The sequence below is a fragment of the Saccoglossus kowalevskii genome, chromosome 12 (genome assembly GCF_978046115.1).
Source record: "Saccoglossus kowalevskii chromosome 12, keSacKowa6.1, whole genome shotgun sequence".
NCBI lineage: Eukaryota > Metazoa > Hemichordata > Enteropneusta > Harrimaniidae > Saccoglossus > Saccoglossus kowalevskii.
Window position 1 is genome coordinate 18,287,288 of NC_140652.1, and position 13,611 is coordinate 18,300,898.

Sequence of the window (13,611 nt, forward strand, 5' to 3'; positions counted from 1 at the left end):
TGCTTGTTCCCTGGTTACGAACCACATCGAGGTCACGACTCGGTTTGCCTTGCTCAACTGGTTCGTAACCAGTCTTGTGATTGGTTGTTGACAAATGCTGAACAGGCCACGCCTCCAATGGTGTCGTGCGTTCGGACTAACCGTTAGGAATTCCTAAATGGAGTCAATTTGTGTAGTTTTCTTGATTTATTCTGCAGATATCGGTAAAATGTAGGTAAGGCTTTGGCGAAATTCAAAGGAGCAACTAATATTCTTCAACCTGGTATTTTTTTTTAGATTTTATTTTTTTTCGTCTGTTTTTTCGAGTTTAAAAAATGTGAGCTGGCTGGAGCCTTCATAGAGACTGCGTACTACAGTTGATAGTTGATTATAGTTCCTGAGCTCCCTGTGGTCCCCACCACAGCCCTGCGAACTTCCATAGACAAAGTCCGGGACTTTGAAAAATATAACTTTTTTAATGAAATAATATGTCCAGGTACCAAAAATGATGATCTATTACCAGATATATCCAGAACTCCCAGTTCGGAGTCCAATTGTGGATGAAATCGGCTACTTTGCCCTAAAAAGAAACGCATTCTCTCGCGTGAATGAAATTAAAAATGGCGGCGTTTGGTGGATAATTCCTCCGGTACCTATGCGTTTACAATTTGTCCGTCATTACTAGTCGTTTTGTTAAAGACATTTCAGTTTCAGATAACTTTATAATGGTTGTTACGGGTAACTATCGTCATTTCAACCGATTTCGGCTGGGAAACTACTTATTTTTAACTTGCGCACCAATTACGGTGCGCTCCCAGACTTTGTCTATGGAGGTACGCAGGGCTGTGGTGGGGACATCTATCAACCGAACGCGTCCCCGTACACACAGCACTGTACGCAGGGCTATAGCGTTACAGGCGATCATGAATATGTGAATAACACACATATATTGAAAAAAAAACATGCGAAGAATTTCAGAAAGACTTTTTTATTTAATTTATTTATTTGTATTTCGACGGTTGTCCGACTTTCTTTCCACTGTGTGAGCTACTGACAAATATAAACAAATAATTAAACCATCGAGTCCTCTAGTCGACTGGGATGTAACACATGTTGTACAAGTCATGTCCTTTTCAAATTATTCACTTTCAATGGGTGGGTAAAAAAAAATTCTTATTGTTTGCAAAATGCCCAATTAATTCATGCATGACTCACGGTTACCGGCAGGGCGCCGATCAGTTACCGGGGCTTTGTTTACCATGCATTCATTAATCGAAGGTGATAAATAGTCGGTATTGGTCCTATCAGTACGGTAATTGTCCAGCCGGTACGGTAACGCAATGGTCGGTATGGTAACGCAATGGTCGGTACGGTAACGCAACGACCGGTACGGTAAAGCAACGACCGGTACGGTAAAGCAACGACCGGTACAGTAAAGCAACGACCGGTACGGTAAACCAAGTCAAACTCACAGGAAACCGACTGGGTGGTAATGATCAGTTCCCTTAATCGGGTCATGTCGGTGAATATACGTTGCCGTGTGAAGGTTACCCCGACCAAGTCGTTGCATTTACGTTCTCGTTCGTTTTAGTCTCAGTTTGAGTCGTTAAATATATGTTGTAAGTGTGGACTTACTCGTACGGTCAAGTCGGTTAATACACGTTAGAGCTTGAATATAACATCAGTTAAGTCACGGAAAGTACGTTGTAATGTGTTACACATGTAGTTCAAGTCATTGAATATACATTGCAATTTGAAATGTACGCTGACGGGTCGAGTACGTCAAACACGTTTTCCCCCCGTACATGTCCCAAATATCCCCATACTCGCGCATTTTTTTTTCTTCTTACTTCGAACTTGCATTCATGTAGTGACCTTGTACTTGCTTGTAATGTGTTTTCAATTAAGCAATATTTATTTCAATGTTTAACACGTGTTTATTGGGACTGTATAAAGGACAAAACATCGTTACTTAACGACATTAAAAAATGTGTATTGAAATAAAACTGTGATTTTTTTATACGAGAAATTGTTGTCCATGGTGGTAATGAAGTGTGTATGCGAACGGATTGCAAAAAATGTGAAAACTGGGGTCGATACAGTCTGTTAACTATGGCCTATTTTTTCAAAAATGTCTGGCAGGATAGCATGCACGATGCTGGCTACTGGAGTGCATTGAATCATGACCGTTTTTCACCGACTTAACCTGATAGCATAAAACTCCCCTGACCGGAAAAGGGTTAATGTTAATAAAATAAGACATTCTGCGCTATTTTAATTGATCAACTCATTAAAGATTAAATCTTGCTAAAAATTGGAGAGAATGTGTTTAAAACAAGAAAAATACTTGTATATACTTCCGCGGAAGAAATGCTAAGTAAAATGGTGGCGATTGGATATTTAGGTTTCAGAGGGTACATGTAGTTACAGTACAGTTCTCGCGGAAGCTTTGGCTTTTGTGGCATCATTGTCGCATACGCATGGCTTCATTGTCGCCTCAGCATCGCATCATTGTGGCATTAGCTTCGCGTCATTGAAAATTGAAGCTATGTTCGCCTCTCTTATTTTGTGGCATCATCGTGGCCTCAGCTTCGCAGTCTCATGGCATCAACATCGCATCAGCTTCAAAGTATTGTGACATGAGTATGACCTCATTATTTTCACATGGAAAGGCAGTAGAGAAAAAACACATGTACAGAAGTTCGATATGTAATCGATTTGAAATTCAAAGCGGTAAGGGGAATAAAATAATATGACCAAGAGTAAAATGACATTTTAAAAAGATATCTTGTTTAATTATTTAATGTTGCGAGTATTGGGTACATGTACCAAAAACTATGTGAAGTACAATCTGCAAGGTGACGAGTGTCATAATGACTGCAAGGAAAAACGTGATAAATTTAAATCACACGATGCAATCGTCGTTCAGAAACAACACAAATTGCTATACGAAATGAAACTGTTCTTGTTATAAAATTACCAGATTCAGATTCCACATTTTGGTGGTATTTTTCTGTGTTTCGTTTAGTTTTAGCCGAGTCCGATCCCATGACCGGACTACTAATACATGCAAAACACGCGAACGCCGCCTGGCGTTGTTGCCCGCCATCTTGATACAATATTCCAACTATGATTGGATGGTTGTGGTGGCGTCGGTCTGTTAAAATTTTACATCCAATTTTCAAAATTAAGTCACGATCAGTGACCTGAGCTCGATCTAGTATTCTCACATAAAAATATTTTCGAATAAAAACGAGCCACAGGCCTGGTAAAAAATCGAATAGCACTTGACGTGCAGAAATAATTTATTGGGCTTCAGAAAAAAAGTGTTCATTTAGTTGTAGCCGTAAATATTTGGTGACCAGTCGAACAATTTGAAACTCATTATACACACGGAAGTCCTTCGATACTGAATATCATCGACCAATCTGGTTTACCTTATTTCCCAACTTGCAAAACTGATTTGTATCTCAGCCCAGTTTTTCTTTTTTCTTTTTTTGAACTGAGGTCAAATCCCAGCCGTTTGTCAAAATATACCGATGTTTTTCAGTGAATGATTGTGAAGCCTGTCACGACACAGTGAATCGGCGCCGGAGATTGGACAGTACGACGACCCTTCAATTAGTGTCAAATATGCTTTGTTACAACATCATTGATTGGCTGAAAGTCACCTGATTGGAGCACGACCTGGGTTACAGAACCATATTTGTTCGTATTATCAACGGGACTTTGCGAGAGAACCACACCCACATTTTCAACCATTTTTATCGCGGAAGTTGCCAACAAATGTCGAAAAACTCGTGAATTTTATGGATTTGAATAAAATAAAGCTAGCGATTGGTAAGACTGGTTAATAATATATCCCCCGATGCTCTTCGAATTTTTTTAATTTTATTTCAAGGCTAGAAATGGATAATTGAAGTTCCATCGATTTCAAGGCGACTGTTTCACCGCGACAACTCTACGCTGTGTTCTAGTTTCACGAGGTAAAAAAATATATATAATAAATAGTACATTTGGTTTTACAGCCCGCAAATTACGGGACATGATCCCCATGAATTACGATAAATAAATGCTGATTGTGTTGAATAATGGACGTCGGGACCGTTTGGAGAAACCAACGGGGATCGATATTCCAAACAAATTATTGGGACACGGTCGGTAGACATTTCAAACAAATGAAATTATTAACGAAAGACGAGATTTTTCCAGATATTTACGAACATACTGTCACAACAAATATATGCAAAATTGACAAATACACAAAGAGATATTAGGTTTTATTTTAACCTTAGAAATATTTTCTTTCACTCAGTCCATGCGTGGGACTTCTATTTAGCTTCATGGTCCTTCGGCTTGTGTTCTCCTTGGGGGAAATAACAATAATTATACAAATCGTAAACTCAACACAGTCAGGAAAAGACACCCGGACAACCATGTCGTACTTCTGTTGAAATACATTTTGTAGCAGTGCGTCACGTCAGAATATTGTTTAAAACAAGTCATTGTCAATGACACGTCCCCATTCCGTTCATATTTGAGTGACATATACATTCAAAGCAGATCATGACCGAAATGCACCTGCATATGTACAACACATTGTGCTAAATCTGAACAAAATCCATCCATGCATGACTGAGATCCAGTTCTGGAATTGTGAAAATACGTGATTTTGATGCATTTTCGGCCTTAAAATGGCCATCATTCCGCTATTGTTAAGCAGATCATGAAACAAATGCACATATCTATTTGTGACATGATGTACCATGTGTGTGTGAAGTTTGAACTTGATCAATCCAGACATGTCTTGGATACGGATCCAGAACTGAATTCTTTAACAAAATGGCCGCCAGTCGGCCATTTCGAACTTGATCCGAAAAAAAAAAGACGTGCATCAAGGTCCTATTATGTTTAATGTATGTACCAAATTTGAACAAAATCCAGCCATGCATAACTGAGATACGGGTCCGGAATGGTGAAAATGTGCGATTTCAATGCATTTTCGGCCTTAAAGCGGCCCCCATTTGGCTATCGTTAATGAGATCATGAAACAAATGCACATACATATTTGTGACATGATGTACCTTGTGTGTGTGAAGTTTGAACTTGATCAATCCAGACATGTCTCGGATACGGATCCAGAACTGAATTCTTTAAAACAAAATGGCCGCCAGTCGGCTATTTCGAACTTGATCCGAAAAAAAAAATGACGTGCATCAAGGTCCTATTATGTTTAATGTATGTACCAAATTTGAATGAAATCCGTCCACGCATAACTGAGATCCGGGTCCGGAATGGTGAAAATGTGCGATTTTGATGCATTTTCGGCCTTAAAATGGCCGCTATTCGGCTATCGTTAATCGGATCATGAAAAAAATGCATGTGCATATGTCCCATATAATGTGTGATGTATGAGTGAAGTTTGAACTTAATCGGTCCATGCATGTTCGAGATACAGGTGATCACGGACGGACGCACGGACGGACAGACGGACGGACGCACACAGGGCAAAACATAAGTCCCCGTTTTCGAACTGTGTCCGAACGGGGACTAATAAAATAGTCAATCCCAGCCAAATCTAGGTCAAGGGGTCAGATTGCGTGCATATAATTATAGGGAGGACGGTCGATTCGTCCCAAATCACATTCGTCCCAAGTCGATTCGTCCCACAAGTCGATTCGTCCCAAAGACGATTCGTCCCACAAGTCGATCGATTCGTCAGATTTAAGGTTAGCCCACTATTTACTCGTCAAATAAACACAAAAAATCCAAACAACGAACTGTTCACGTACACGTCAAGCACTGGCATGCGTAATTGTTCATTATGCCATTTTGTTTTTGCCGACGTTATAAACAAATACACCGTACACGCAACGTAGAGTTATTAGTTAATAAATACAAATACACCGTACATGCAACGTACAAGTTATTAGTTAATAAATAAATACAAACACACCTTACATGCAACGTAGAGTTATTAGTTAATAAATACAAATACACCGTACACGCAACGTGGAGTTATTAGTTAGCGTGTCAGTAACAGTTGGCATAGAAATTGACCCTGCTCAAGATCGTAACGCTGACCAAAAATTAAAAAAAATGGACGAATGTGAATTGGGACGAATCGACTTGTGGGACGAATGTGAATTGGGACGAATCGACTTGTGGGACGAATGTGAATTGGGACGAATCGACTTGTGGGACGAATGTGTTGGGACGAATGTGAATTGGGACGAATTGACTGTGAATCAATTATAGATAGTTAAAACAAAAAGTATTTGAACTTTTGATGGTTGTTTAACATCTATGCACGGTTACTAAACTAGTAACCATGATCTATGAGAACCAGAAAATTGTTAGTAGTTCGAATTTTTGCACAGTCGAAAATAAAGGGGAAATTCAACAAGCGATCGCAAAAGCGAGCGATTGAAAAGCGAAAGCGGGCGAGAGGTTGGGCGAAATGAGTTCTGTACTTCTTTGTTTGATGAAGCGATGCTGATGCCACATTATCGCCATAATGAGGCCACAATGAAGCGAAGTGATAACCGCCTAACTTTTTAATGTCGCGACATTGAAGCGATGCTGAAGCCATAACAATGCCATAATGATGCGATGCTGAAGCGAAGGTGAAGCTGAAGTGAAGCCAAAGCTTCCGCGAGAACTGTACTGTATGCGTCATAAGACAGTTCTGTGCTGAATAGCACCACCTGTGTTGACACAATGATATAGTACTACATATGTACCTTTTAATTTAAGACTTTTTTTCTTACAGAGCACTGATTTGCAGTGAGACATAGACACATTTTTACCTAAAAATTGAGGCAAATCTCAAATATGAAGAATAACACCAGAAACCTCTCACCTGCATAATCTAAATCTATAATTGGCCAGAGCAGCGTGAAACACAGCTGACTTGGAATGTAGTAAAACGGAGTCATTTTACAAGTGGGAGTATCACAATGTTGTATGTGTGATCCAAACTCATCCATGATGTACCACACTGGTACCTGATCCTCTGCACTGACTTCCTAAGAAATGGAAACAGAAAACATACCAAAAAAAAAATTTCATTCATAGGTAATTAATATTTAACGATAAACTTTAACAATTTTTTTCAAATCACATTACTGAGAATTTACAAAGATGTACTCAAACATGATAATCAAAAATGCGATGAAGGATGAAAAGTGTTATGAATATACAATTCAATAAAAAAAAATACCATATAACAGTATTGGCCAAGATGCACAGTAACATTCACAATATTTGTTTACAAAACTTTTTTTATAAGCATTCATGATAACATAAAATGGTATTTCTACTCACTTTAATACCCTATTTACTCTATTGTTTTTGTTATTTGGCCTATAGCGCCCTCACAATTTCCTTTGTTTTTATGCAAATATTGAAAAACATTGTTTTATTTCAATCACCGACAAGTTTCACATGAATTTCAATTTACCTGGTTACCAATATTATAAGTCTGGTTAAATTTCCACATTTCTCTCATGACAGTTTCAACTAAATCCTTGGTTCCGGTGGCATCTGTTGGTATATGCATTAATGCCACCATTCTATCCAGCAAACCTGGAATTTCCTCCAGCTGTTGTCTAGCATCACTGACTCTGTAAGTCCAGGCATGGTCTACTAGATAAATACTACGATAAGAAACAAAACAAATAAAGTCAGAAATCATCAATATCAATATATACAGCTTAAATGGAAGTAGGGGTTTCAATTCAAGAAGACAGAATTTGTCAATGAAAGAAAATTGCTGAATTTATAGCGGTAAACATTTCACTCACTGCTTTAACATAATCATTTGCTAATTTCTATGCACTTTCCCATATTTGTTGTTGGCATTGAACCAAATGGATATACATCAACATAGTTCATCAATCTAATCTGCTGAAAAATGGTACATGCATTCACACCAGTGTTCTTCAACATTCCACAATTGTGGATAAAAAAATTTCATAAATTTGCATATAATTTTAGTGAGTTTCTAGGGGGATAATTGTTTTCTATTACATGTATATACAATGAGCGGTTATCTCCCAAAATGCATTGCATATGTGCAGATACATGCTCAGTAGTGCACAATTTTAATATGGCTAGAACTGCCTTAATTAAGGACAGCTGTAAAATGATTACAATTCTTTATTTCAAAATGTTCTGCATGAATTTATTGATTTGAACATGTCATCAACTTTTGTGTTTCTTTCTCCAATACGAAAATTTTTTTTGGGAAAGCTGCCTGAAAAAATTCTGAAAACTGGAGAATCTTGGAATTATTGTTATGGAAATCCATGTTTTATTTCATAACAAGTCATTGAAAATGAAACAGTCCCCGTTAAATGTTTGAAAGTTCTCTTTGTGCACGTCATTTTAAAGCGGAGGGGTTGTCGCGAGCGTGTCCTTGAAACTTGAGTTTTAAGTAGCGTATACAACAGATTGTTTGTTTACATCAAAACACGTGTTCCGTGCAGTAGTAATATGGCCAAAAATAAAAACAGCCGTTATTCGGCCATCTTTGATCTGATTATGAAACACACTGATATGTATGATGTATGTGCCAAATACGAATGAAAATCGTACATAAATTGTGGAAATATAGTAGTAAGGCCAAAAAGTAAGATGGCTGTCAATCGGCCATTCTCATGTACATGCATTCTAACATGTATAAAGTACATGTATGTGCCAAATTTGAATGAAAACTGACAGAGCACGTCCAAGATACCGCATAAAAAACAAAAAAAAGATGCCTGCCAGTCGACCATATTTGATCCAATTGCAAAATAAATCGTCATGGACATGTACATTGTATCCTAACATGTATAATCTATGTACCAAGTTTGAATGACAATTTACTGACAAAGCATGTCCAAAATACAACATTTTCAAAAAACAAGATGGCTGCCAGTCGGCCATTTTGAATTGAATCGCTAAACCACTGCATGTGCATATGTCCCACATAAGGAACTAGGCACATCCAAAGAATGAACGGAATCAGTCCACAGAATTCTGAAATATGACTCTGGACAGACTAACGCACGGACACACGGACGAACAGACTCAGGAACTCACGAACGGTCGGGGGCATGTATCCTAACATGTATGATCTATGTACTAAATTTGAATGAAAACTAACAAAGCATGTCCAAAATACAACATTTTCAAATCAAAGAAAGCTTAGAAAGAACTCCCAAGTGCTGAGAGTATTTGGAGACACATTAAATATAATTCGAAATTACTTAGCTGAAAACTAATTATGCAAATCAGAAAATTAATATTAACAGATTTGAGTGTAAAACTAATGAGGTCAGCGCAATGTAACAGAAAATCTATGTTTCCAAGTTTAATTGAAACGTGATTAGAACCAAAAAATTATGAATTATTATGCTTATTATGGAATTAATATGAACAGATTTTTACCCCCAAACTAATCAGGTTTGTACATTGTCCTAGAGCATCTTTGTACTAAGTTTGATTGAAATGGAATAATTAGTAGTATAGATATCAGTGTGAAAGCTTAAAATTGGTTAATTATGCAAATTAGGTAATTAACATGTACAGATTTTAACCCACAATTATCCAGGTCTGTCTATTGTCCTACAGTATCCATGTACAAACATTCATTGATATGTGATGATTAGGACCTGAGATATCAGTGTGAAAGTTGGTTAATTATGCAAATTAATTAATGTGATTAATATGCACAATTATTTATCCTAAAACTAATCAGGTCTCTGCATAGTCCTAAAGGATCTATGTACCAAGTTTCATTGAAATGCTATGATTAGTACTTGAGATACTTGTGGAAAAGCTGAAAATTAACTAATTATGCAAATCAAACAATCAATTTCTGCATAGACCTTGAGTATCTAAGTACCAAGTTTCATTGAAATGTAATGCTCACTACTTATATCAAATGCTGAAAATTAAATAATTGTGCAAATTAGGTACCGGGTAATTAATATGTACTGATATTACCATAAAAACTATTAGGTCTGAGCAGTGTCATATGACATCTATGTACCAAGTTTCATTGAAATGTGATGATTAGTACTTATATCAAATGCTGAAAATTAATTAATTATGCAAATTAGGTAATTAATATGTACTGATATTACCATAAAAACTATCAGGTCTGTGCAGTGTCATATGACATCTATGTACCAAGTTTCATTGAAATGTGATGATTAGTACTTGAGATATCAGTGGGAAAACGGTAAATTGACTAATCATTATGCAAATTAGATAATTAGTATCCACGGATTATTACTAAAAACTAATCAAAACCTAGCATTAGTTCAGAGCACGTATGTACAAAGTTTCATCAAAATCCAATGAGTGGTTGTTTAGATATCAGTGGAACAATCATGGAACAGCTAAAAATCAGCTAATTATCATGCAAATTAGGTAATTAATATGCATGGATTTTCACCAAAAACTAATCAAATCTGCGCATATGTTCAGAGCATCTATGTATCAAGTTTCATCAAAATCCAATGAGTGGTTCTTTAGATATCAGTGGAACAGTCATAGAACAGCTAAAAATTAGCTAATTATCATGCAAATTAGGTAATTAATTAACGAGCATGGATTTTTACCAAAACCTAATCAAATCTGCGCATTGGCCAGGAGCATCTATACACCAAGTTTCATCAAAAACCAATGTATGGTTCTTGAGATAGCAGTGGAACAGTCGGACACACATACACACACACATACTTGTATTGCTATATGTTCCGAGGACTTCATTGGATTAACTTTTAATATAGTTGAATTAACTTTTAATATAGTTGCGATATGAACTCGATTAAAACGTGTTCCTATATAGGGTTGCGTTTTAATTGGAGTTTAATTAAACTCAATTACAATGCAATACAATAGAGAATTGCATTTTAATTAAGTTTAATTAAACAAGAGTTGAATATCCCGTGACTGAACATAGAAATGTTTGCGAAGCTTAGGTTTAGTATCGGGGTAAGGTATGGTATAATTATATTAATATTAATATAACGTGAACCATACCTTCCCCCGATACTAAACCTAAGCTACGCAAAACGTATTAATAATCGAATTAGCTATTAATATAAATTATGTTTTCCAAGGACTATGAAAAAGGTCCTCGGAAGGTGTGTATGTCCTCGGAAGTAGCTATATATCTGTATTTTTGTCCTCGCAACATATAGCAATCCAAGTACACACATACACACACACAGACACACTAACTGCAAAGACTCCCATTATGTGCTTCGCACATGGGAGTAAAAAACAAGGAGGCTGCCAGTCGGCCATCTTTGATCCAATTGTGAAATAAATCGTCATGGACATGTATCCTAACATGTATAATCTATGTACCAAGTTTGAATGAAAACTGACAAAGCATGTCCAAAATACAACATTTTCAAAAAACAAGATGGCTGCCAGTCAGCCATTTTGAATCGAATCGCTAAACCACTGCATGTGCATATGTCCCACATAAAGTACTAAGCACATGCAAAAAATGAACGGAATCGGTCCAAGGGATTCTGAGATACGACTCCGGACGGACGCACAGACAGAGACCGAATTATAAGTTCCCGTTTTCGGACTTCGTCCGAACGGGGACTAAAAAAATAAATCAGTCTGAATTGCATTCTAATTTTTGAAGAGTGTACATGTAATAACAAATTTTATTTTTCGTCTGCTGTTACTAAAACAATTCTGAGATGTGACTTAGCCAGTGAAAACATGGCTTAGATTAAAACAATTTGTCATAATGTCAACATACATCAATCTAATCTGCTGAAAAATGATACATGCATTCACACCAGTGTTCTTCAACATTCCACAATTGGGCGAAAAAATAAAATCACATATTGATGAAAAATATTTAGAAAACCTTACTTATTAGAATCCAATGCTGTCAGCCCATCTTCATTGGAAACTACAACTTTTAATGGAGGTAAATTCAATTTAATAGTGTTACCATGGTTACTAGCAGTCTTCCCCGACTCATCATCGCTAGATTCAGATTCCTCCTCTTCTTGGTTTGCTGTAACCATCATAAACATGTGACCAGCATCGTAGATCTGAGAATGCATTTTTAACGATTAGATAATAACTTCTTCTAAGACAGAATATAGAATAACTTTCTAATTAAATTGTCATACAGTGTGTATGTATTCTAAAAATGACATCAATATTAAGGCAAAAACGAGTGATTCCGAAAACATACACTTCAGAAACAGGTAGAATAGGATTCTAGCTCCTTACCATAAAAACTCTACTTTCTTTTAATTGCTAGAACATGTAGTTGGTAAAAATAATAGTTTCTCAAGTTTGAATTAATATGATACAAACGGAAATTATTTTATATTGTGCACAAATAATAGAAAATTGTTGGTTGATTCAATAAATAGTAATTAATTTTTTTTTTTTTGATGAAAAATCAGATATACATTGTAACGTTTGGCATGATACAATCTAGCAGGTTTAATGAGAATTTCACACACAGTGAAAGTGTTGTTCCAATGGACACTAGTGTCTTTGGTTAAATTTGTTGAAAAATGTGTTTCTAAAGCCCCTTTCACAATTGGCGCCTCACTCATGCGATAATTTTTTTTTTCGAAAATATTTTTTCCGTCCTGTTGTAGAAGTGTTGTCTTTGAGTCGCAAGCAATATATAAAATCGTACGAGAGGTGAACGACCACTGCACCAGGATACAACAGTCGTGAGACATAATCGTGTGATTATTTTCATGTTTCCGGGTGCAACAGTCATACAACGGCTGCAAAAGTTGAACGATAATGCGACCAAGTCGCACGACATATGCGTTTTGTAGCGCCATATGTCGCGCGACCTAGCGACCCGTTGTACGACTACTACAACCGATCATACAAGGCTACGATCCATTGTGCGACACACCGCACCACCTGTCGCACGAGGTGTTGGCCTATAAATACGACACGCGATGCGACTTTCTTCATTACAACCGCTGATGCCTGACGAGACGCTGCTACAGCAACTCCGTCATCAGATTATCATACTGTCCAAGCAGCACACGTCTCTCAATCCAGGGTTTGACCCACCACCTTCATCTTTGCCTTGCATGTCTTTGACGTCTACGGATGAGTAAGACCATCAATATGACATGTCTGTCTTGAACGTTTTGGATTTGCCTTCTCAGACTTAGCAAATGCAAGAGCCTCCCAGGAGCTATTGGGCAAGCAGCAGCCATGTTTACAGTATGGATGGTCCAGACATTTGGGACGAAAGCTCAGGAGTTCTCGAGCTTATATTGGGGGTGAAAAAAAATCGTACAACGTTGCAAAGGGGGCAAGACAGGTCTTCCAATAGTATTAGGGTGGTACAACGGACTCGTACCACAGGACGCATCATCGTACGACATGAAAATACTCGTGCAACACTCGTTCGGGGTCTTACGAGTGCGTGCAAAGTCGCACAACACTCGTACTGCCTGTCGTGCAATTATTTTTCATCGCGTCAGTCGCTCAAAATATCGGAGCAGCACGTTTTTTTTTCCCCGACCGAGATGCAACCATTTTGTCGCATCTGGATCGTACAATAAGTGGTACAACGTCTACAACGAGACGTACAACGGGAAAAATTTCGAGACGCAA

The 13,611-nt window shown here is 37.4% G+C and overlaps 1 protein-coding gene across 1 annotated transcript in view; it reads right to left on the reverse strand.

Annotated features, from left to right (window-relative positions):
• Positions 1-13,611, reverse strand: part of LOC100368869 (tubulin--tyrosine ligase-like protein 12) — a 47,767-nt gene that overhangs the window by 31,459 nt on the left and 2,697 nt on the right. Inside the window, exons 2-4 of the mRNA XM_085506465.1 lie at positions 11,875-12,059; positions 7,442-7,637; positions 6,842-7,007 (exon numbers count right to left, since the gene is read on the reverse strand). Coding sequence (XP_085362591.1) covers positions 6,842-7,007; positions 7,442-7,637; positions 11,875-12,059 — 547 coding nt within the window. The remainder of the gene's footprint in view (positions 1-6,841; positions 7,008-7,441; positions 7,638-11,874; positions 12,060-13,611) is intronic.